The sequence below is a fragment of the Neoarius graeffei genome, chromosome 18 (genome assembly GCF_027579695.1).
Source record: "Neoarius graeffei isolate fNeoGra1 chromosome 18, fNeoGra1.pri, whole genome shotgun sequence".
Lineage (NCBI taxonomy): Eukaryota > Metazoa > Chordata > Actinopteri > Siluriformes > Ariidae > Neoarius > Neoarius graeffei.
This window is the reverse complement of record NC_083586.1, coordinates 44,441,570-44,466,716: the sequence shown is the minus strand read 5'-3', so window position 1 is coordinate 44,466,716 and position 25,147 is coordinate 44,441,570. Positions and strand designations below refer to the sequence as shown.

The following is a 25,147-nucleotide window of genomic DNA, read 5'->3' as shown; positions in this document are numbered from 1 at the left end:
AGTAACTAGTGACTATAACTAATTACTTTTTGAAAGTAACGTGCCCAACACTGCATATAGGACACTTTTTCAGTGGAATTAAGGATTCTATTCCTTTCTAGCAGGTTTCGTTCCTTTGGTTTGATAGCATGCAATATTGTTAGCATATCGCTTAGCCTACGTGTATTACATCACTCTACCCAATAGAGAATGAGCATTGAATACGGTTTGATATTGCATGGTTGTCATGACAACGTGATGTCACACGTCGGAGATGTAAAACTTCCGTGCTAGCGAGCAACTGCGACAATTTGTAAACAAACATGGCCGCCAGGTTCGCTTTGTTAAATGCGCAAGATTTGGAGAGCATTTTGAAAGAGAAAAACGCATTGAACACCCGAAAGGAATGTGTATGTATTATAATAATAATAATAATAATATTGGCCGGCTTTTTTTTCATGGTATATCAGATATATTCCGTTCAGCTAGCATGATATTGAGCTTGTCTTCAACTTGTTCAGTTTCATGCTAGCTGAATGGAATATATCTGATGTACCACTCAACACCAGCCAATAATATGCAAATGGTGAGAATACACATGACTTTACCTTGGGCGGAAGTACCAGCATGAATGCCGCTGGATCCCTCACCCCCCAAAAAAACAAACAAACAAAAACAAACCCAGATCTAAAATGGGAAAGAGCTGTTGTGTGATTGACTGTACAAGCAGATTTAAATCAGAACTCTTTTTACAGACTTCTGAAACCTAAAGAAAAGTGAAGCAAATGAAGGTATTACAAATGTTCATGTTTATTAAGAAAAGGCCTATTTGTTATTAAATGTTTTCATTTTTTAAAAAGGAATATTTAATATAATTTAATTGGTTGGCATTTCACTCCAACCAATTATTGTTAGTTATAAAGAAAAACTTTTTTTTATTTAATTTAATAAAAGCAATATTAACGTTCATAAAGAATAGGAAAATAAAGTTAAAATTTTTTTTTTCCCCAAAAAATATTGTGGGGAAAATTGAACCATGAGCCAAATATCGTGAATCAAATCGTGAATTGAGTGAATCGTTACATGCCTACAGGTAACTTAAACAGGAGCGTGTTTTTATTAACAAGTGCAGCAGTTTGCTTTTGGATAGTGCCTGCAGGAAGTAACTGTATATATTTTTTTGCTGGTCCACAGGGCAAACTTCCTCTAACGGGGATGACTGTTATCAGGAGTGAAGAAACAAGAAATGCTTTTGAAATATCTGGTGAGTGATTTAATCGCATCATTGCTATTATATAAGTAGAGAAGTACACACTCAGTTAATAATTCAGTACTGTAATATATGGAGGTGTGTGTGTGTGTGTGTGTGTCCCCGTCCTCTATAGGGAGTATGATTGACAGAATCCAGGTGATCTGCAATAACCCTCAGGATTTACAGGAGTGGGTGGAGCACCTTCACCGCCAGACCAAACGCACATCAGCCAGCATTTCTGGTTTAAAACCATGCCATACGGTCAGCACACAATAGTGGACATTCCACATAGTGTAAACCTAACAATAAGTGGACTTTATTAAATATAAAGTGACGTTATGTACCATTTTAACAAAAACATGATCATAATTGACAGTATTTTCTGTAGCTTGTGGAACAAGTATCAGGTGTCAGTACTTTGTAACAGTCAGTACGTTTTCCACCAAGGGAAAGTCTTCAGGACAGAGGACTTTGTTTTTTGGTTTCTATGTAACATGACAAGCTGTGTCTTATTCATTAAAAAAGAGAATCTTGTAAAGGTAGTATCTCACTGGGCTGCGACTAGTTGGAGACTCAACAATTGCGATAAAATATGCGAATTAGCGACAATTTTCACTTGGAATCACACTGAATTGATAATTCGCATATTTTATCGCAATTGTTGTGTCTCCAACTAGTCGCAGGCTGTCGCAGCCCAGTGAGATACACTCGCACTTCCTGTCTCACGGAAACTGACTTGAGAAGGGTTCGTGACGGCTTTGCGACACCAGCGACGCATTTGCAGCTATTTTGAGAGAAATTTTGTTGCACAAATTTTTTGAACATGTTCAAAATTTCAGCGACGAAGGAGCCCATGCGAGGAAATTGAGAAGCCCCGCAAATGTTTCAAGACACTTTTGAAACTCTCTCGCGAATGACGTTCGCAATTTGTCGCAAGCTGTCGCAGCCCAGTGAGATACTGGCTTAAGGAAACAGGAACAATCAATCCTGCAATTATAAACCTGTCAAAAACTGAGACGCACCGTTCTTTAACTGATCTTTGTAGTGTGCAGATAAGATGGCGTCTGTAAATATTTTCAGCTCAGCAATGTCGTGTTTGATTCCTCCCTCCCAGCTCCCCTCTCACCCGCCCACCCCTTCGAGACACTCTGAGAGCCGGGGAGCCTATCACACCCTCCCTCACCCCTCCTCCCACTGCACCCCACACAGCACCATGATGTGGGGACCCTTGGAGCCGCCAAAAACCCAGAAACCATGGAGCCTGAGCTGCCTCCGACCAGCACCACCACTAAAAGCATCAGCGGCTCTTTGTTATAAAGAGGTTTGGATACTGAAATGGTTACTACATTGAGATTAGACTTTAATATACAGTACACCTCTGTGCAATTAAAGTGTCACGTGAACTCCGTATAGATAGTTTGTTGGAGATCGTACCTAAGCAAAGAGCATCATTAAGAGCAAGGAGCTATCAAACTTTGGTTTGGTTATAAATGTGTCCCAAACTTTAAACATCTTGCAGGATAAGAAATCGAATATTAAACCATGGAAAGAATATGGCACAATCATGACAAGGATAACTCGCAACATGATGCTTCCACCACCATGCTTCACTGGAGGGCGGATGTTCTTAGGCTGATGAACAGGGTAGTGATTTTATGTCAAGGATTTTTTTTTTTTTGTGCCAAAAAGTTAAATTTTGTTCTGATTAGACAAAGCAGTGGAATATTATTTTCCTAAAAATAAACTTGGTCACCTGTCTTTATAACTGTCTGTGATGTGGATTGAGATGGATGCTGATTGGTCAAACAGTCTTTCCTCCACTACCCCTCCCCCAATTATAGTTTTTCTGGCGTGTTTAGGAGGTAATATCTCAATTGTCTTTTGAGATTGCTAATATTTAGCTTGATTCCTGCGCATAATTCAGTATTTGATAAAGTATTGGCACACTGTGTTTGGGCCTCCGTTACTTAACGCTAGACGGCCTTTCGATTTCATAAAATCGGTGAAATTTAGTTCCCTCTGAACTTTGGTCATTGTGACCTATGTTTATTTACAAGAAGAAACCTTTTATTCGTCACATGCACACTTCAAGCACAGTGAAATTCATCCTCTGCATTTAACCCATCTGAAGCAGTGAAAACACACACTCTCAGAGTAGTGGGCAGCCACACCAGAGCGCCCGGGGAGCACTCAGGGGTTCGGTACCTTGCTCAAGGGCACCTCAGCCCAAGGCCGCCCCGCGTCAACCTAACTGCGTGTCTTTGGATTGTGGGGGAAACCGGAGCACTCGGAGGAAACCCACGCAGACACGGGGAGAACATGCAAACTCCACACAGAAAGGCCCTCACCGGCCGCTGGGCTCGAACCCGGAACCTTCTTGCTGTGAGGCGACAGCGCTAACCACTACACCACCGTGCCGCCCAATTTCTGTAATATCTCTAAAAAAAAAAAACCCAGGCCATTCTGTGGCTGGGAAGTTATTTAATTTGAGGGGATTCCCGAGCAAATAATGTGCATGAAATCGCTCGCTTTGCACAGTCAAGCAGACAGAGGAAGTCCGTGCGCGCATGCACAGGTTTACCTGCGACGGCTTCTTCATCTTTTGGGTTTTACAGCAGCTGACGTCCACAGTGTTGCATTACTGCCATCTACAGGTTTACCTTTGACTGTGCACTGACAGTTCCACTGACTGTCGCTAAACGAACAGCTGATTACACCGAGGTGCTCGCTAACTGCCGATATTTATTAGTTTGGTCCTGCGTTTCCTTTCCTTTGCAGCATAACGTCTTTTCTTCTCGTTTTCCGTTACTGTAGTCAGTCTTTCATGTTTCATTCGCATCCTCCATTTTTCTCTCCTGTTTCAAATTTGTATCCCACAATGCCTTGCACGAACAGGGAAAGCCCACCATATGATGCATGACGTAGTATCTTGTATTGCGTCATGGTGAAGCAGGAAAAAATAGCGGAGAATTCAGGGCCACGTGGCCCAAAATTCATTAATTGTTCTATTTAAAAAAACTAATAAAATTGGAAGTCTGTTATTCGAATTCAGTAGGTCCACGAAACAAAAATAATTGGGTGTCTGGGGGAAAATTCTTTTTATAATTTACACTTGAAATATCTGAAAGGTAGTGTACCTTTTAAGTCTTTGTGTGACATGTTCTATACTTTGCCCTGTGAAGTAGGCATGAAGCCATGCACATTTTGATCGATTATGTATACACTTGTCCATCTATACATACATTATTCCTATTGATTTCATGCATTGCAGAAACTGCTATGATAATGGAGATCAGTTTATTCATTTGATTAGGCACATGCTCCTACTATTGGTAATGCATTACTTGAAAATTTTTATTCTTCCGTCTTTGCACAGGATCTCAGCAAAAGCCCCAAGAGCATGAAGAAGCTTCTGCACAAACGCAAAGAAAGGAAGCCCTCAGATGAAGAGTTTTCTATGAGGAAAAGTATGTAGATGCATGTCATGTTGAGAGCTTTTGCATTAAGGATTTTTTTTTCCCTTCTGCATTCATAATTTATGCCTTGTGTATAGTGGGGCAAAAAAGTATTTAGTCAGTCACCAATTGTGCAAGTTCTCCCACTTAAAAAGATGAGAGAGGCCTGTAATTTTCATCATAGGTATGCCTCAACTATGAGAGACAAAATGGGGGGAAAGAATCCAGAAAATCACACTGTCTGATTTTTAAAGAATTTATTTGCAAATTATGGTGGAAAATAAGTATTTGGTCAATAACAAAAGTTCATCTCAATACTTTGTTATATACCCTTTGTTGGCAATGACAGAGGTCAAACGTTTTCTGTAAGTCTTTACAAGGTTTTCACACACTGTTGCTGGTATTTTGGCCCATTCCTCCATGCAGATCTCCTCTAGATCAGTGATGTTTTGGGGCTGTCGCTGGGCAACACGGACTTTCAACTCCCTCCAAAGATTTTCTATGGGGTTGAGATCTGGAGACTGGCTAGGCCACTGCAGGACCTTGAAATGCTTCTTATGAAGCCACTCCTTCGTTGCCCGGGCGGTATGTTTGGGATCATTGTCATGCTGAAAGACCCAGCCACGTTTCATCTTCAATGCCCTTGCTGATGGAAGGAGGTTTTCACTCAAAATCTCACGATACATGGCCCCATTCATTCTTTCCTTTACACGGATCAGTCGTCCTGGTCCCTTTGCAGAAAAACAGCCCCAAAGCATGATGTTTCCACCCCCATGCTTCACAGTAGGTATGGTGTTCTTTGGATGCAACTCAGCATTCTTTCTCCTCCAAACACGACAAGTTGAGTTTTTACCAAAAAGTTCTATTTTGGTTTCATCTGACCATATGACATTCTCCCAATCCTCTTCTGGATCATCCAAATGCTCTCTAGCAAACTTCAGACGGGCCTGGACATGTACTGGCTTAAGCAGGGGGACACGTCTGGCACTGCAGGATTTGAGTCCCTGGCGGCGTAGTGTGTTACTGATGGTAGCCTTTGTTACTTTGGTCCCAGCTCTCTGCAGGTCATTCACTAGGTCCCCCCGTGTGGTTCTGGGATTTTTGCTCACCGTTCTTGTGATCATTTTGACCCCACGGGGTGAGATCTTGCATGGAGCCCCAGCCTGAGGGAGATTATCAGTGGCCTTGTATGTCTTCCATTTTCTAATAATTGCTCCCACAGTTGATTTCTTCACACCAAGCTGCTTACCTATTGCAGATTCAGTCTTCCCAGCCTGGTGCAGGTCTACAATTTTGTTTCTGGTGTCCTTTGACAGCGCTTTGGTCTTGGCCATAGTGGAGTTTGGAGTGTGACTGTTTGAGGTTGTGGACAGGTGTCTTTTATACTGATAACGAGTTCAAACAGGTGCCATTAATACAGGTAACGAGTGGAGGACAGAGGAGCCTCTTAAAGAAGTTGTTACAGGTCTGTGAGAGCCAGAAATCTTGCTTGTTTGTAGGTGACCAAATACTTATTTTACCGAGGAATTTACCAATTAATTCATTAAAAATCCTACAATGTGATTTCCTGGATTCTTTCCCCCCATTCTGTCTCTCATAGTTGAAGTGTACCTATGATGAAAATTACAGGCCTCTCTCATCTTTTTAAGTGGGAGAACTTGCACAATTGGTGGCTGACTAAATACTTTTTTGCTCCACTGTATGTATATAATTTTGCGTACTTCAAGTTTCTTTTTCCGTTTTCCATTCAGGCACTGCAGCCCTGGAGGAGGATGCACAGATCCTGAAAGTAATAGAGGCGTATTGCACAAGTGCCAAGACAAGACAAACACTCAACTCAAGTAAGAGCATGCCATAAATTGAGACCTTGTTAAGCTCTTCAGCTCAGTGTTTTTGACTTGATTTTTTTTTTCAAATGTGATTTGTTTCCCCTGAATGTCTTTATAACGCATACAGCGTTGCGTTAAATGATTCCTCTCCCGCCCGATAAATCAGTCACAAACGCCACTTGATTTGAAAACTTGTGTTGAATAAAAATGGACAGTGTTGGTGATCATGGAGATGGTTTCACTGTAGTGAAACCCCAGAAGACGTATTGAATGATGCCTTTGTTTGTTTGTTTTAAATGTTTGACATTGAGAGAACCACAGCAATTGACCAACGACTACAATTTTTAAAATCAATTCACGAATAACAAGTTGCGTCCATTAAATGAAAACCTGTTGGACATATTCGTGGCTGTTAACACTGTCTCTTGAGGGGTGTTCACACAGCAACTTTTACTCCGGTGTAGCACCGGGGCTGCCCCGGTAGAGCATTCACACGGTACAAAGTTATACCGGTGTAGCCCCTGAAAGCTGCTTAAACTGGTGCAAATCTAACCCTGCTTGGGAGGTGGTTTAAGAAATTTACTCCGGAGTAAATGCTAGTTTGCAGGGCATCACCGATTTATAAAATGGGACGTCTGAACGCTACAGGGGTAGACTCGCTACGCATGAGGAGAGTTGATGACATACGGGCATTGCATAATTTGCATCCTGGTATTTTGCGCTTCCAAAATGGCGAATATCAACAACAACAGAACTGCGTGTCTTCCAGTGTTGCCAGATTGGGCGGTTTTAAGTGCATTTTGGCGGATTTGAACAGATTTTGGGCTGGAAAACGTCAGCAGTATCTGGCAACACTGGTGTCTTCATCCACGTTGTTTTCCTGGCGCTTGGTGATGCCATGACAACCGGGAAAAGGAAGTGCATTTTCACGCATGCGCATATTTCATTTCCGCATTATTACTATCGTATAGCACGGTCGCAAAAACTGCTGTGTGAATGCAAGTGGGGCTGCACCGGTGCTAACACGCTAAGCAGGTTTGTGACGTATGAACGCTCCACAAAATTTACACCGGTGTAAGATATATCGCAACAAAATACATCGGTGCAGCATCGATGCAAATATGTGCCGTGTGAACACTCCTTTGGTGCATCTACCATCCAAGTACCTGTGAATCAGCTGATACTATAGAAACAATAGCATAGTAGAACAAATGCATTAATATCAAACTGATTTGCCTGTCAGACCAGCTGTTATAGAAAATTAATCGATAACTTTTGACCACTCAGATTTAAGTATTCATCAGCCACTGTGGTATGAAGTGTTTTTATAATCATGATTGACGATAATGTCCCTATGGAGCTTATGTTAATTCCACTTTCTTATAAGTGGACATTTCTGCGGTGCCACTCGATCAGCATATATTGGACTGGGTTTATCTTACAGGCAAGCTTTCAGTTTCAAAATATCAGTGTTTGTCCCTTTTCACGTATGAAACCTTTTAATATACAAGGTAAAAACATGGGCGCGGTAACAGATCATTTTCGCTCATGATTCTTCTGTAACAGTGATGTAACTGATGACGTGTATTCCCACCTGACTGGATTTAACAGGATGCTACGAAGCACGAACCTCTGCAAGATGTGTAAAACATGCGACACCGGATATGATGTATAATTCATTCCAATTTGCCCATGTTTTCTTTCCTTGTTATGGATTTGCCGCCGGTCGCAGTACGAGTATTCTGATTTAGGATGTTCTGTGAACAATAGATTAATAATAATAATATTGTACGTAACGTACTGTGGGCGGCACGATGGTGTAGTGGTTAGCGCTGTCGCCTCACAGCAAGCAGGTCCGGGTTCGAGCCCCGTGGCCGGCGAGGGCCTTTCTGTGTGGAGTTTGCATGTTCTCCCCGTGTCCGCGTGGGTTTCCTCTGGGTGCTCCGGTTTCCCCCACAGTCCAAAGACATGCAGGTTAGGTTAACTGGTGACTCTAAATTGACCGTAGGTGTGAATGTGAGTGTGAATGGTTGTCTGTGTCTATGTATCAGCCCTGTGATGACCTGGCGACTTGTCCAGGGTGTACCCCGCCTTTCGCCCGTAGTCAGCTGGGATAGGCTCCAGCTTGCCTGCGACCCTGTAGAACAGGATAAAGCGGCTAGAGATAATGAGATGAAATGAGATGAGATACTGTATTGCTAAAAGGAACCGTGTTGTGCTGGAGTGATTGGCTAAACAAGTCAAGTTTATTTGTATAGCGCTTTTAACAATAAACATTGTCACAAAGCAGCTTTACAGAATTTGAACGACTTTAAACATGAGCTAATTTTATCCCTAATCTATCCCCAATGAGCAAGCCTGTGGTGACGGTGGCAAGGAAAAACTCCCTCAGATGACATGAAGAAACCTCGAGAGGAACCAGACTCAAAAGGGAACCCATCCTCATTTGGGCAACAACAGACAGCATGACTATAACATTAACAGTTTTACCATGAAGTCAGTTTTGTTGATGTTATAAACTCTTCATTGATGGAAACTTGAGTGCAAAACACTTCATGACAACTGCAGTTTTAAAGTTAGCAAGTCAACTGTAGTCCTCAGCCATAAAAGCATTACTGTAAGAGTCCAGAGCGTCTTCCAAGTGCAACTTTCAACTGTCCACATGGGGCCGTCCTCCACAGGAGCGATGTGATGAGGCTCCAACCAGACACAGGGCACCAGGATGGATCAGGCAGGTCCGAGGAGCAGAAGAGGTCAGCATCTCAATCCCAGGACCGACATGTAACTCAGAGGGACAGATTTGGGGGGGCGGACACAGGTTGTTGGGTATGCCCAATGTCCTCTGATTAAGTAGGAACAGTATACATATTGCACTGAGTGCAAGCAGGGACTCCGGCAACTAACTATGACCGCATGACTAAAAGGGGAGAGCCAGAAGGTAACGCAGGCATGAGGGAGCCCCGGGACATAAAGCAGCAGCCACTACACCGTCAACAAACTCAAGTGAGCAAGCGAGTGGGAGACTGACAGCATCCATACATCCCAGTTTACCAAAACACTCTGTCTGAGGACTCTCCAGATCTCCTCCTTTACCTCATAAACACCATTAACACAAGGCTTGACTAAACAGATACGTTTTCAGCCTAGACTTAAACGCTGAGACTGTGTCTGATTCCCGAACACTATGTGGAAGGCTGTTCCATAACTGTGGGGCTTTGTAAGAAAAGGCTCCGCCCCCTGATGTAGCCTTCACTATACGAGGTACCAGCAGATAGCCTGCACCTTTTGATCGAAGTAGGCGTGTAACAGAAGACCAAATGAACAGAGAGCTTTCATGCTGTAGGCAATCTGTAATTAGTATCCACGTAATGCATTATTGTCAGTGTTACCATGACATGACACATGCTCACGCTACCTCAGCAGAGCTACCAACATCATCAAGGACTCCACCCATCCCGGCCACCACCTCTTTGAACCGTTACCCTCTGGCAGGTGTTATAGAGCATGCAACTCCAGATTCAGAGACAGGGTTTTTTTTTTGTTGTTTCCCCCCGAAAGCATTTTGCGCTTTAAATAATAACAATAGCAAATAAGTATATAGTTCATTCATGCTGCTATGCACCTGCACTTTATTTTTATACAGGTTATTTAATTTAATTTCAAGTATCACAGTTCTCATTTTGAGGCTTTTTTTTCCTACTTCAATGTCCCGTGTTTCCATGTTTGCACCACAGAATGCCAATTTTAATTTAATTGTACGCATTTACAATGACAATAAAGGCAATTCAATTCAGTGACATCATAGAGTGCTTGAGTCCAGTCAGCACATTCAGCTTTGAAATGGTGCTTTCTTCCCTCTAGTCTGCTTAACTGATTTATTAAAAGGATGTTAACGGTCCATGGGCATTTGATATTTCCATTTGTGTAACAAGTTAATTAGCCATTTTTGTTATTTTCCGAAATTGGAGACACAGCAGGTAAAAGCAAATTGTGTTTAACCCTCTGGGGTCTGAGGGTATTTTCTGGCACTCTGATTATTCTGGCATGTTCTGATTTTGTCACCAATTTCAACAAATCTAAGCAGTATTTTCAAAGTCATATGACTTTTTTTGGTATGTAGCACAAGTTCAGCTACAGTTATATGTATGTATGCCATGATTGTACTTTAAAAAAAAAAAGATAAATGAAGTTGTTGTAAAAAGCAGTTTTAGAACTGTGTTGGAATGTGTGAAAAAACATGACCTTACCCATTGTGTCGAACCATTTTGATCACTTGAGGTGATTTCTGTTCAGTCTTAGGAATGAATCAAGTACAAAAACTTAAATCTGCTCCACTGATTTGGACAATTAACTGGCCATCAAAAAAATATGCCCTGTTGTTTTGGGATAAAGGGTTGGCAGTGGGAGGGGTATTCAATGAGGAGAGTAAAAAAAAAAATTCCATTCAATGAAAAGAGTGAAAATCCCTCCCACTGCCAACTCTTAATCCCATCAGCTTAAGTGATCAAAATATTTCGTCACAATGGGTAAGGTTGTGTTTTCTCACACATTCCAACGCAGTTCTAAAACTGTTTTTTACAACAGCTTCATTTATCTGGTATTTGACTTTATTTTGGCATTTGACTCTATTCAGTGTCTTGAAATTAACTCTTGTACTATTTCTCAGTTCAGAGCCAGAACTAACTCTGTTACACAATTACTCTAATTTTGCTCCAACTCCAGATGCTACTCTCTAAACTCAAAGTAGAGCAAAATTAACTATTTTTGAGGAAAACACTTAACTGGAAAAACTGCTCAGTCATTTTTCCTGTGCATGCACTAGAGCGCACTCATATCAACTGATATGCTCATAATAAATAGAAGAAATACTTGCACTTACTCGTGTCGATTTTCGGCTGGATCGAGTCGAAGTTTTAAAAAACTGACAGAAAAAAAAAAACCTGGCACCGCTCATCATCAGCATCACAGTTCTCAAGATTGAATTGAATCGCTGTCCTGAAATTGATTTGCTGTCCTGAATCATCCGATGCATATAAAATCTCCGTGTCATCTTGCAACAAGTTTTACCTCCAAATAGCCTAAACTATTGGGGTGTTCACACGGCAACTTTTACTCCGGTGTAGCACCGGGGCTGCCCCGGTAGAGCGTTCACACGGTACAAAGTTATACCGGTGTAGCCCCTGAAAGCTGCTTAAACCGGTGCAAATCTAACCCTGCTCGGGAGGTGGTTTAAGAAATTTACTCCGGAGTAAATGCTAGTTTGCGGGGCAGCACCGATATAAAATGGGACGTCTGAACGCTACAGGGGTAGACTCGCTACGCGTGAAGAGAGTTGATTACATACGGGCATTGCATAATTTGCATCCTGGTATTTTGCGCTTCCAAAATGGCGAATATCAACAACAGAACTGCGTGTCTTCCAGTGTTGCCAGATTTGGCGGTTTTAAGTGCATTTTGGCGGATTTGAACATATTTTGGGCTGGAAAACGTCAGCAGTATCTGGCAACACTGGTGTCTTCATCCACGTTGTTTTCCCGGCGCTTGGTGATGCCATGACAACCGGGAAAAGTACATTTTCACGCATGTGCATATTTCATTTCCGCATTACTATCGTATAGCACGGTCGCAAAAACTGCCGTGTGAACGCAAGTGGGGCTGCACCGGTGCTAACATGCTTTTCTCTAGTAAGCAGGTTTGTGACGTGTGAACGCTCCACAAAATTTACACCGGTGTAAGATATATCGCAACAAAATACATCGGTGCAGCATCGATGCAAATATGTGCCATGTGAACACCCCTTCTGTCTGACAGATCTTATCCTGTTTACGGTGGGCGTTCCCACCACGAAAGAGAAACCAATCAAAACCAAAAGAGTGAAGGTGATTATCATGCCGTTACCATGTGAATAGTCTTTTATGAATGTGTAAGCGGGCGCTCAGTGCTCTGAGTCTGGTGTGACTGAGTAAGGTGACAAGTTTTATGTTTCATGTAATTAAAAAAAAAATATGATATTTAGCAGTGGGCATATAGGAAAGTATACATTTTCTGTCACGGTGTTTATCATGCTTGTATGATAAAAACTCGCAAAGATATTTATCTAAATACGTCACCCAGGGTTTTTTCTAGAAAAATTTAGTATGAGGGCGCTCACCATGGCGAGGGAGCGAAGCGGGGGGGGAGATGGTGCCGGTTGTCCCCCCCCGCCGTGCAAAGCCTTTGAAAAATGCTACAATGGGACATTCTGAGGCTATCTGAGAGGGAAATTGTAACAAATTGTCTGTCAACATTGAAAAAGAAAGAAGTAATCATCTTCTGCCCCGGACAGTCTTTGGCTTTCTTCCGCTTCGTGCCGCAGGATGACATCTTTAAATGCCCAAGTGTCAACAAAAACAACTCGCGAACTACTTCTGTCAAAAGCTCCCGCGCCGGTGGGTGAAAGGTCATTCAGTCTCGAGAAATCTCGCTCTACAAGTCAGCTGACCTTGTATGTAACCCATGTCAAATCTCGCGAGAGCAGCCGCGACAAGTAAACAACTAAACAACATGGCGCCTCAGTCTGGAAAACGCCAATTCGGATTGTTTTTGCACCGTCTGGCGGTGTATCTACTATGATTGGAATATTTTTGGAGCAATTATAACGTATTTGATGATCAGACACATTGTCACGTAGTGTTGCTGGGATGTTTTCACGGAGTCGGTAAGGTGGCGCACGCCGAGAGTAAGAGGGCGCAGCGCCCCTGTTCCCCCGTTTAGACGAAAGCCTGCGTCACCTGCTCATTCTAAACCTGCTGAGCTTCGCTGGCGAAGCTCTCGACCCCAGAGGGTTAAGTTCTTTGTTAGTCAAAAAATGAAATCGTAAAAGAAATAAGAAGCGAGTCCGTTGCTGATAGATAACATGATGGATAACACCACTGAGCAGCATGACCGGAGCAGATTTCAATGCAATCTGAAATCATATCTAGTTGATCATTTTTGGTAATGCCTTCCCTTTCCCCCGGCTACCACGACAAGTATATTTCAGATCCGCAGGAAACACTGTTTATGTCCCTGCCAGCAATATCATGACTGCTCACAACACGTGGGTCCAGTGGTCCCACTGTAAAAGATTGTTTTAAACATTACTGGGTCACAGGTGGTGGATTCATGTTTTGACTTGACTGGTTTCCTCCCATTCCCACATGACGCCATGACAGCATAATAGCCATAAATAAACCGTTTTCAGTGCGAGTGTGAAAGAGATACTAGACTTGACTGCCGTGAGGAATAATGACTTCTTCGTCATCAAATTATTTCTGCTATCTCTCTCAACATCTCAGTCATTTGCGGTACAACATCTGTTTGGTCTTAAGGAAATCAGTGATGTGCTTCATCCTGTAAATTTTTTTCCACTAATCTTACCTTGCATCTTTGTGTCTTGCATTAACTGTTATTTATTGACGATTATATAGGGATTCTGCTCTTCTTTGTAACACTTTCAAACTGGTTTTAACCACTTTCTCTGTTTTCTGTCATCTTTTTTCCTCATTCGCTCCCTCCTTTTTTTTTTCTCTGCTCCATTGCTTGCACTTCCATAAATCTCCATCTTTTTTAATTTTTATTTATTTATTTCAATGTTGAATTGTCTTGGCACACCATAAACATGACTTTTGCTTCTTGGTTGGTTTGCTCCACCCCTTTATCCTCCCCTCCACTTCCATTTGAATGGTTTGATCTTTTGACCCGTCCCAAATCCATTAGCATGGCAGGGCACCGATTTGATGCATAACCACGTGCTGGCTGATGTCGGCCAGTCGTGCGTGGAGGCTGCCGGTTGCCGTGCCAGTGTGTTGCGGCTGGAACTGTCGTCTGACCAATCAGAAGACTCGGATTATGACAGTATATGGACAACCCATAGTTACAGGATGGGTTCCACCTCTCGTAAGGGCTACTGCAAATAAACACGCTTTAAAAATTAGTCGTCTTCTTCCTTCGTTGTGAATGCTCCCACCTTGCTCGTTTTTTTTTCCCCCTTGATGTTAATTTCTCTGACCTCTTCTGTTCCCTATCTTTTTGTATTCAAGTTTATTTGAATATTATACTTGTTTTTGTGACTGTGTGTTTTTAGTTTCAGTATATAGTTGTCTCTGCCACTAGGTTGTTCTGTACTTTAGAGTTAATTGTACATTGCAAGTAATGTCTCAAGCTTCAAGAGCCAAGTTTCTAGCATTTCATATGCAAATGTTGTGCTTTAGGCCAAGTTTACATTAGACTGTATCTGTCTCGTTTTCTTCGCGGATGCACTGTCCGTTTACATTAAACCGCCTGGAAACGCCGGGAAACGGGAATCCGCCAGGGTCCACGTATTCAATCCAGATCGTGTCTGGTCCGGTGCTGTGTAAACATTGAGAATACGCGGATACGCTGTGCTGAGCTCTAGCTGGCGTCGTCATTGGACAACGTCACTGTGACATCCACCTTCCTGATTCGCTGGCGTTGGTCATGTGACGCGACTGCTGAAAAACGGCGCGGACTTCCGCCTTGTATCACCTTTCATTAAAGAGTATAAAAGTATGAAAATACTGCAAATACTGATGCAAATACTGCCCATTGTGTAGTTATGATTGTCTTTAGGCTTGCCATCCTTCCACTTGCAAGTGGTAAGTGATATGCGCTGAGATCACACACACAGCGGCTCAGTCCCGAAAACACTGCTTGTGCACTTCACTCGCGCGCTGTGTGAGCTGCGCAGGGCCGGAGTGCGCACCCTCCAGAGGGCACTCGCTGTTCAGGGCGGAGTGATTTGGAGCGCAGGATGCCTGCGGAGCCGAGCGTATCCGTGTATTGGTGTTGCTGTGTGCACGCAAATCGTGTATTGGCGTTGCTGTGTGCACACTAATCGTTTTAAAAACGTTAATCTGATGATCCGCTGATACGGTCTAATGTAAACATGGGCTTAGAGATTTGTTTTGCTTTTCTGGGTACAAGGAAGGTATGATCATGGATGTCAGCAAGTGGAATCAGATTTATTGGAGTAATTAAGTTATTCCGTGAAATCGAGTCATACATGAGCTGATGAGGCGCGTAGCTCCGAGTCGGCTATCAGCCATGTACGACCAGATTGAGTGGAATAACTGTTTTATTTTATCCACATTCACTGGATTTTGAGAAACGGGGCATTTTTATTTTTTTTGCAAATTTGATAAACACTTTATACAAAACTTTTGACAAAATAATTTCTGCTTAGGTGGACTTCTTAAAAACCTATCGATGGCTGTATGAATTGACTTTAGTGTTGTTTTGTTTGTTTGTTTTTTGTAGCAAGTGCCGTTGTGCTGAGGTACAGAATAACTTTAGACGTTAATTCTTCGTTGAACATTTCAGTGATGTGATTTTCAAACTTCTTTGAGCTTTTGAACCAGTCTAAAAAGTTCAACAAATTTTAATGCTTAAAGATGAAGAATGTAAACAAACCGGCAAAATGACAGTAGCAATTTGTGAAAAATGCATTAATAATAATTCTTGAAAAAAAAAAAAAAAGATGTTCTTGTATCACATACTTTCATTCCATATTTTGTTGCTGCTTTTTTTGGGGGGTTTTGTTTTCGGGTAGTTTTTATTTCGTCCTCGGTTGGTTCAGTAAAACACGCTGCCATTTTGTTTTTCTCTACTCACGGTATATGGGCTGATAGCTTAGTAGTAGAGTAGCCAATCAGAGCACATTCACTCCTATCTAGTGAATGTGGATAGAATAATAAGTATTATTTACTGATATTGTGTGCTGTATTTTAATGTATTGTGAAATATATTTGCATGACTGTCACTCTTTTGTTCATCCTTTTAAGCATTGTCCCGTGAAACAGCAGTAAGTTAATGATCATTTTCCAGATGACTTCCTCCAACTGTGGCATTTTAATCCTCAGATTTTTTTTTCTTCCCCCCGGAACAGGTTCAAGGAAGGATTCGGGGCTGCATATGCTTTTCCCTGAAGAGGAGAAGATAATTGTAGAAGAAATAAAGAGCAATGGTCAGACAGTGATTGAGGAGAGGTAGGAAAAGGATTTAAAGTAACCTTGAGAAGGAAAAAAAAAAGTTTGATTATATCCATTCACTGATGTTCGTTTTCAAAGTGTGAGAGAAACCTGGCCAGGTATTGGAACTAATATTGAATACGTTACAGTGTTTCCCCTAAGTTTACTGGGTTTTTTTTGGGGGGGGCTGGATGAGGATGGTCACCTGTAAGGGCCTCTGCATGCTCTTGCGACAAGGCTTTCGCAGACAGCTTTTCGCAGACAGTTGTAATTTATTGTTGAGCGGGGAGTATAGGCGTGCGCGATGTTATTCACCGGCACAACGCAAGGGGGCGCGAAGTCGCTAGGAGTAGTTGGTGGGTGTGGTTAGTGGAGTGTTTATCCTCCGGTTACTTATAATGACTAGAACTTTTTTTTTTTTAATAATGACTAGAACTGGAGTCGTATAGATGTCCGTACTTCCTCAATCAACCGCTCTTCGTGCTGCTCCATCTTCGCTCGTGTTTTTAAAAATGGCGGTCGTGAAAACAAAACAAACCGGGAAAGTAGGGAAGCGGAAGTGCGTGTACAGCGGATGTAGAGTGGACCAATCAGAGCCCTCTTGTCTGCGACGCTGTCTGCGAGGCTTCTGTGGTGGTCACAATTTTTGGGAGGTGCGCGCAGAGCGTCTGCGAAGGTGGGGGGGCTACGCAGACGCTGTCTGCGACGCTATCTGCGAGGACTGGGTTGTCAGCATAAATTGGCCTTAAGACCCCTCCCTGTGGCTCCTATTACAGAGCCTTTGGACTTGAACCAACAGTTAAAGGAGTCATATTTAAGTCTTCACATTTATTTTAGAACAATTTTTTACAGTAGAACTTTTTAACAGAATTTTTTACAATTTGTTTTACAATAGAACATTTTCTTTGACTTTTTTTTTTTAACAAGTGTTGAGATTATAAACGGTTCATATGCCATTTTAGTTTTAATTTATAATTCAAATAGAAAGCCGGAGAGCTTCTTTCTGTAATTTTTCACTCCCCTCTCCACTGCCGGTCACTACTCTGGTTTATGTGTTGAGTGAAGAAGTACAGTAGTAGACTGACCGTGCTTATTTGAAATAGCGTAAAAAATAAGTCGTTTTCTGTGGCTAGCTCACTTGACGATGTTTACAAAGTGATATCATATTCCAACGTGATCTCACTATGAATATTCATAACATAATGTCAGCTAGGGCGGCACGGTGGTGTAGTGGTTAGCGCTGTCGCCTCACAGCAAGAAGGTCTAGGTTCGAGCCCCGGGGCCGTCGAGGGCCTTTCTGTGTGGAGTTTGCATGTTCTCCCCGTGTCCGCGTGGGTTTCCTCCGGGTGCTCCGGTTTCCCCCACAGTCCAAAGACATGCAGGTTAGGTTAACTGGTGACTCTAAATTGACCGTAGGTGTGAATGTGAGTGTGAATGGTTGTCTGTGTGTCAGCCCTGTGATGACCTGGCGACTTGTCCAGGGTGAACCCCGCCTTTCGCCCGTAGTCAGCTGGGATAGGCTCCAGCTTGCCTGCGACCCTGTAGAACAGGATAAAGCGGCTAGAGATAATGAGATGAGATGGGAGATGAGATAATGTCAGCTAACTTAATGTAGCGTGTGTCTGAAGACATCACACAATTTTTATTTTATTTTTTTAAATTCAGTGTCGTATATTCTCCATCTTTTGCTGCTTGGAGGGTTCTGATGTTACGAGCGATTTTGTTTGAATCAAATCGTTTTAGGAGCACACGAGAGGAGAGCAAAGAGGACGGGGAGGTTTCTACATGGTCCTAGTGCCTGTAAACCCCTCCTTTAAAAAAAAAAAAATTTAATTTTTTTTCCCCCCTCTTCTTTCAAGACCTTGAAATAAGTCTGTGTGGGGGATCTTTTCGGGAGGCATGGGGTCCCGTTGGGGAGGGAGCACCCCCCTCTCTCAGTATATTGGTAGGGGAACACTGCGTTACAGGGAAATATTATTGCATCATCAAATGTAAGAGCCAATCAGATGCTTATATGTAAATTCAGTGGGAGTAAGGTTGTTTTCAATGAGCATGGAATCTGGTTTTAAGTGTAAATGAAACTTTATTCCATTTTCTCTTGTCTGACATTTTTGCACTTTGAATTTCGAGCAGTTTATTATTTAATATAAAAGCATGTTTTCTGTGATGAAATACTGTTTGTTGTAATTCTTGTACTGTACTTTACTCACGTTTGTCAAAGGAGTTTGGTGGACACGGTTTATGCACTGAGGGATGAAGTTCAGGAACTCAAGCAGGTACAGTTGTTTTTTTTTTTTTTTTTTTTTTTTTTTTAAGTTTTATTACCAAAAATTTGTCAATGAATGTTTATTTATAGGAAACCATGCATCATCTCACCGTTCTTTAAATCCTGAAAGTCATGGACAATTAGAAAAGTATACATGTTCATTCCAGTTCTTATGACTTTATCCAGAATTTATTAAACAGGAAACAAAATGAGGTGCATTTCAGATGGCTAGAATGTTTGGACAAACTAAAGTAATTTTCTAACCATTTAGCAGGTACTGCTGAGCATTAATTGCTTGTAAATAGATATCTGGTGCCGTGACCCGGATTATTTAAAATTTTCTCTCTCCAGGATAATAAGAGGATGAAGAGCAGTTTGGAGGAAGAGCAGAAAGCAAGGAAAGAGTTGGAGAAGATCGTCCGGAGAGTATTAAAGAACATGAATGATCCTTCGTGGGATGAAACAAATCTGTAAAGTTTGGTGAAGATTGTTATGCATGTGGTCCATGCCGGCACGGACAGAGGATTTAAAAAACAAACAAAAAACCCCACTGTAAAACTGAGAACAGTATGATGCAGCTGAAGAACTAGGCATAACTATGGACCAAGAAAGCTTTTTTCGGCTGAGTATAGAGGTGAAGGTAATGGAGATGCTAACAGGCTGGAACGGATCCAGTCGCTGAGTCCAAGGCTCTTTATGTTTGCCAGTGCCAAATTTCCTGGTCTTTGCCAAATAGCCTCTGAACTGCAAGAATAAATCAAGGAACACAAAGTAAAATAAGTGGCCAAATACAGCTTATAGGTTTGCCTTAATTTTTTTAATGATTTAAGAAAAATATACTAATATATAATTAAATACGAGTTACCTTGTCTTAGTAAAAAGTTTCCTATTCACTGCTGTCATTGCCATCACATCCTTTGTGTACTTCCACTGACAGCATGAACCAGCATGCACCATTTTTGCAAATAATCAGATGTCACATGGTTCACAGTTTAACAGCAAACTGGGAGTCTCAGGGAGTCCTTGAATAAAGAAAAATCTTTCCGTCAGGATCTTCTTAGTAATCTGTAGCAACACTGTGAAAAAGCAGGTGCATTTCCAACAAGAAAACGGCAGGTACAGTACTGTAAACATTCAGAGGAAACTGAATTTTTCTAAAACGTTCCTTTTTTTTTCCCCCCCTCTGGTCAGCTTATACTCTGTAGGACCAGCCAAGCATTGAAATTTTTTTTTTAAACTGTTGAAGGTAATATTTTTAATTGATTGTGTTTCTGCTAATGGATTTGTACAAAAAAGGAAAAAAAAAAGTTGGGCTGCATTTCAAAAGTGAAGATGCCCCCCCCCCCCCCCCCCTTTTTTTCTTTTTTTTCAAAACTTGCTTGCCATTTTTTCCCCCCCTGCAATTTAAAAACGAGTACATATGCAAAAGACGTTTGGAATATGCAGCACGATTAACTGACAACTCAACATTCTTCCATGTCGTCTGTCTAATTTATGTATTTAAATGAAATGAGAACGTCTACTGCAAACATTGTTGGTTCTGTTCCATTGTCTAAATCCCATTTTCACCAGGAATGTTTCTATTAATTGCTTCCTAATATACTTACTTTCTTGGCTTCTCCTAAATTTTTATTCGTTTTGTTCAACTCTTTCTATGACTTCTTTAATCTATATGATAAATTATGGGAATTTAAATAAAACGTTGCTTATTTATCCTTTAAAATCTCTGTGACCTGGACTTCTGTGCTAATGAGTTCTACCACACGGTCTTTCATCTGGTAGAGTACTAAAGGTAAGTAAAAAAAAAAAAAAGGTTGGTAAATAAGTGAAGTTGGGTTAGTATTTTAAAGTAAGGTTGTTAAGTAATGTAACAAAAGTAAGTTGGGCAAGTATGGTAATTAATGTAAACTTGCTAACCAAACTCCAAGCCAGCCCAGCATCTGTTTTCAAACTCTTGAATCTCTCTGATTTCCCCAGCCCTTTAGAGCACTTGCTTGGTCATTGGAGCGCTTCCTTTCTGCCGTGCTCTAATGCAGGTTTGTAGAGTAAACCGCCGCTGCTGTTGGCACGAATGAAACTGGAACTTTTGGACAAGCGTCGGTCTCCTCTGCCATTACTTTTATTAGATGCAGCGATAACTTTCAGGGTGGATCTTGTACTCTGTTGCTCCTTCATTTACTGTCCATTTATAGTAAATCTGGAATCTTAGATGGTCTTCTGTTGTTTCTATGGGGGAACCCTTAAAGAGGTCTTGTGTAGAACCGTACAATGTTCCACTTTAAGACAGCGCTCCAAGTAGAATATACGGCCAAAGTTTGTGGAAACCTGCCTGCCCGCCCGCCCATGGCCGCTCCGATGGCATCAGCCATAAAAGTCTCTTGGGAAGAATTACAGTCGTGGTTTCCCGTTGCCTTCTACTGGATTATTATAGAGGGTTTCTCCTCTCAATCATTCATACACTCACACCTACAGTGGTGCTTGAAAGTTTGTGAACCCTTTAGAATTTTCTATATTTCTGCATAAGTACGACCTAAAACATCAGATTTTCACACAAGTCCTAAAAGTAGATAAAGAGAACCCAGTTAAACAAATGAGACAAAAATATTATACTTGGTCATTTATTTATTGAGGAAAATGATCCAATATTACATATCTGTGAGTGGCAAAAGTATGTGAACCGTTGCTTTCAGTATCTGGTGTGACCCCCTTGTGCAGCAATAACTGCAACTAAACGTTTGCGGTAACTGTTGATCAGTCCTGCACACAGACTTGGAGGAATTTTAGCCCATTCCTCCGTACAGAACAGCTTCAACTCTGGGATGTTGGTGGGTTTCCTCACATGAACTGCTCACTTCAGGTCCTTCCACAACATTTGGATTGGATTAAGGTCAGGACTTTGACTTGGCCATTCCAAAACATTAACTTTATTCTTCTTTAACCATTCTTTGGTAGAACGACTTGTGTGCTTAGGGTCGTTGTCTTGCTGCATGACCCACCTTCTCTTGAGATTCAGTTCATGGACAGATGTCCTGACATTTTCCTTTAGCATTCACTGGTATTGAGGTATTTCACCCACGTGACCAAGTCACGTGACGCAGCCATTTTGGACGGCACGCTTAAGTCCTTCAGTGCAAGGCGGTATGAGATGGTGGAGACCTTTGCACATTTTAACAAGAAAGTAAGCTGTGATTCGTGTTAAATTGGATCTGTCTTTTATCACAAACACTGTACCCAGCCTTGGTATGGAGCCCTGTTTATTTATTTCTGTGTCCCGTTTCTTTCTAGCCTTTGTTATTGCGTTTTATGTCTGATGTCTGCTACATGCAACCCTAGACAAATTAACACTGCCTTGTTTCACTGCTCAGATGGGTTAACAAACACTGACCCATTTACTTTTTGCTATATATTTTATCAAAATTGCGTTAACTGATAAACTAACCTGAAATGAAATGATCACTGCAAAGTCTGGAGTACTCTGCTGGCTCCCAATCCTGTCTCTTCACAGCTGCAATCCATTTGGCCCTCTTGTCTGGGTCAGTAGGAAACCGGTAGTGATGTGTGTCGGTCGCGAACGATCCGGTTCAAAGAGCCGGCTCTTTGAAGTGAACGACGGGATCCGGCTCTTCGGTGGGAGCAGAGTTGGGGAGCCGAATTAGTTTTTTGTCCTTAGGTGCCTCAGAGAGAGACTTTCACAAAAAAAGTTGCTGTCCGATTGCGTCTTTGTGTTGTCTATTACCATTCAAAGGAAAAAAAGTAGCATGGTGTACGCCTACTTTTTTTGGTTGATGTCATTCACAGCTGCGAAAATACGAAAATTGGTGTAATGCTTAAAGCTGTGGAGCGCAGGGGAGAGGAGTCTGTGAGGCACCTGAGGAGGGGAAAATCAGCTGTGTATTTTATATTGGTAATATAACAGTTTTGCATTATGTTTGTGAGAAAATAATTTATAAATTGGTAAGTAAGTTTTATTTCTATAGCTAGAACATTGTTACACTGCTATACTTTTACAAAGCTTTACAATGGCTACAAAAACTAAAAAATAAAATGGAAAACATCCTATTGATAAAATATAAATAATAATGTAATTAATTAACTAGTTAATTGCAGCAATTAAATCAAAAATAAAATCTCAGGAGCCGTTTGGGAGCCGAAAGAGCCGGCTCCTTATAGTAAGAAGAGCCAAAAGAGCCGGCTCCCGAAAAAGAGCCGAAATTCCCATCACTAGAAACCGGTAAAAGGAGCGTCCTGCACGCTGTTCCTGTCTGTTGTGGCAGCCCACAGCACAACAAGCAAACACCATGGTTATTTATAGAGTGCTTACTGACAAATTAATCTATTCTAGGTGTCTGTAACACGTTTTTTTTTAAAGCTGGTTCTCCCTCTCTGTCTGCAGCGTTAGTATGTAGCTTGACGTTCAAAATGGCGGACACCGGGGTGTCACGTGACCCTGTGATGTCAGGTGAAATACCTCAATAATCCAGAATTCATTGTTCCATCAATGATGGCAAGCCATCCTGGCCCAGATGCAGCAAAACAGGCCCAAACCATGATACTACCACCACCATGTTTCACAGATGGGATAAGGTTCTTATGCTGGAATGCAGTGTTTTCCTTTCTCCAAACGTAATGCTTCTCATTTAAACCAAAAAGTTCTATTTTGGTTTCATCCATCCACAAAACATTTTTCTAATAGCCTTCTGGCTTGTCCACGTGATCTTTAGCAAACTGCAGATGAGCAGCAATGTTCTTTTTGGAGAGCAGTGGCTTTCTCCTTGCAACCCTGCCATGCACACCATTGTTGTTCAGTGTTCTCCTGATGGTGGACTCATGAACATTAGCCAATGTGAGAGAGGCCTTCAGTTGCTTAGAAGTTACCCTGGGGTCCTTTATGATCTCACTGACTATTATACGCCTTGCTCTCGGAGTGATCTTTGTTGGTCAACCACTCCTGGGGAGGGTAACAATGGTCTTGAATTTCCTCCGTTTGTACACAATCTGTCTGACTCAGGATTGGTGGAGTCCAAACTCTTTAGAAATTTTTTTTTTACCTTTTCCAGCCTGATGAGCATCAACACTGCTTTTTCTGAGGTCCTCAAAAATCTCCTTTGTCCGTGCCATGATACACTTCCACAAACGTATGTTGTGAAGATCGGACTTTGATAGATCCCTGTTCTTTAAATAAAACGGTGCCCACTCACACCGGATTGTCATCCCATTGATTGAAAACACCTGACTCTAATTTCACCTTCAAATTAACTGCTAACCCTAGAGGTTCACATACTTTTGCCACTCATAGATATGTAATATTGGATCATTTTCCTCAATAAGTAAATGATCAAGTGTAATATTTTTGTCTCATTTGTTTAACTGGGTTCTCTTTACTTTTCGGACTTGTGTGAAAATCTGATAATGTTTTAGGTCATATTTATGCAGAAATATAGAAAATTCTAAAGGGTTCACAAACTTTCAAGCACCACTGTATGTAGCCAGCTAACCTAACATCTTTGGACTATGGGGGGGAAACCAGAGCACCCGGAGAACATACAAACTCCACACAGAAAGGCCCCTGTCGGCCACTGGGCTCGAACCCTTCTTGCTGTAAGGCGAGAGTGCTAACCAACTGCACCACCGTGCCACCTTGTGGGCCTCGCATATGCTTTTTGAACATTCCATTCCAGGTCTAGGCCATCTTTACTGTTCTAGTAATCTCCACTCTTCTGGGAAGGCTTTCCACTAGGTTGTGGAACGTGGTTGTGGACATTTGTGTTCATTCAGCCACAAGAGCTTTAGTGAGGTCAGGCACTGATGTTGGTTGAGGAAGCCTGGAGTACAGTCATTGTTTCAGTTCATCCCAAAGATGTTCAGTGAGGTTGAGTTCAGGGCTGCGTGCAGGACTCTCGAGTTCTTTCATTCCAACCCTGGTAAATCATGTCTTTATGGACAGGGCATTGTCGTGCTGGGACGGGTTTGGGCCTCTTGGTTCCAGTGAAGGGGGAATTTTCTTTCTATGCTGTAGCATTACAGAGACGTCTTTTACAATTGTGCTCTTCCTACTTTGTGGCAACAGTTTGGAGAAAACCCGCACATGGGTGTCCATAAACTTTTGGCTATATAATGTATTTAGGAAGTGAATAACTCCTTCGTGAAGACATAAAAAGGACCACATGTTCAAACATTTGACTGGTAGTGTATATTTATTCCTTGTTGCCTAGCAGACTTTTGGTTCAAGATTGAATATCTGCTCATCTTTTCTTATTTAACCAAGTGTTCGGAACGTCATGCAAGAAAGTAGATATGCTATAAAGTTTAACCTTGTAGAATGGAAACGGTTTCCTTGTACACTGGAGTAAGTATTTTAC

General features: G+C 41.8%; 1 protein-coding gene across 2 annotated transcripts in view; it reads left to right on the top strand.

The window, feature by feature from the left end:
* arhgef7b (Rho guanine nucleotide exchange factor (GEF) 7b) overlaps positions 1-20,511 on the top strand; it is an 89,824-nt gene extending 69,313 nt beyond the window's left edge. Inside the window, exons 14-22 of one of the 2 annotated variants that reach the window (XM_060898875.1) lie at positions 1,174-1,243; positions 1,365-1,492; positions 2,346-2,552; positions 4,608-4,698; positions 6,438-6,527; positions 14,253-14,432; positions 16,441-16,540; positions 18,744-18,798; positions 19,140-20,511. In XM_060898875.1, coding sequence (XP_060754858.1) covers positions 1,174-1,243; positions 1,365-1,492; positions 2,346-2,552; positions 4,608-4,698; positions 6,438-6,527; positions 14,253-14,432; positions 16,441-16,540; positions 18,744-18,798; positions 19,140-19,262 — 1,044 coding nt within the window. In that variant the 3' untranslated portion in view covers positions 19,263-20,511. The remainder of the gene's footprint in view (positions 1-1,173; positions 1,244-1,364; positions 1,493-2,345; positions 2,553-4,607; positions 4,699-6,437; positions 6,528-14,252; positions 14,433-16,440; positions 16,541-18,743; positions 18,799-19,139) is intronic. The other variant, XM_060898874.1, reaches the window with a different exon arrangement.
* The last annotated feature ends 4,636 nt before the right edge of the window (positions 20,512-25,147 follow it).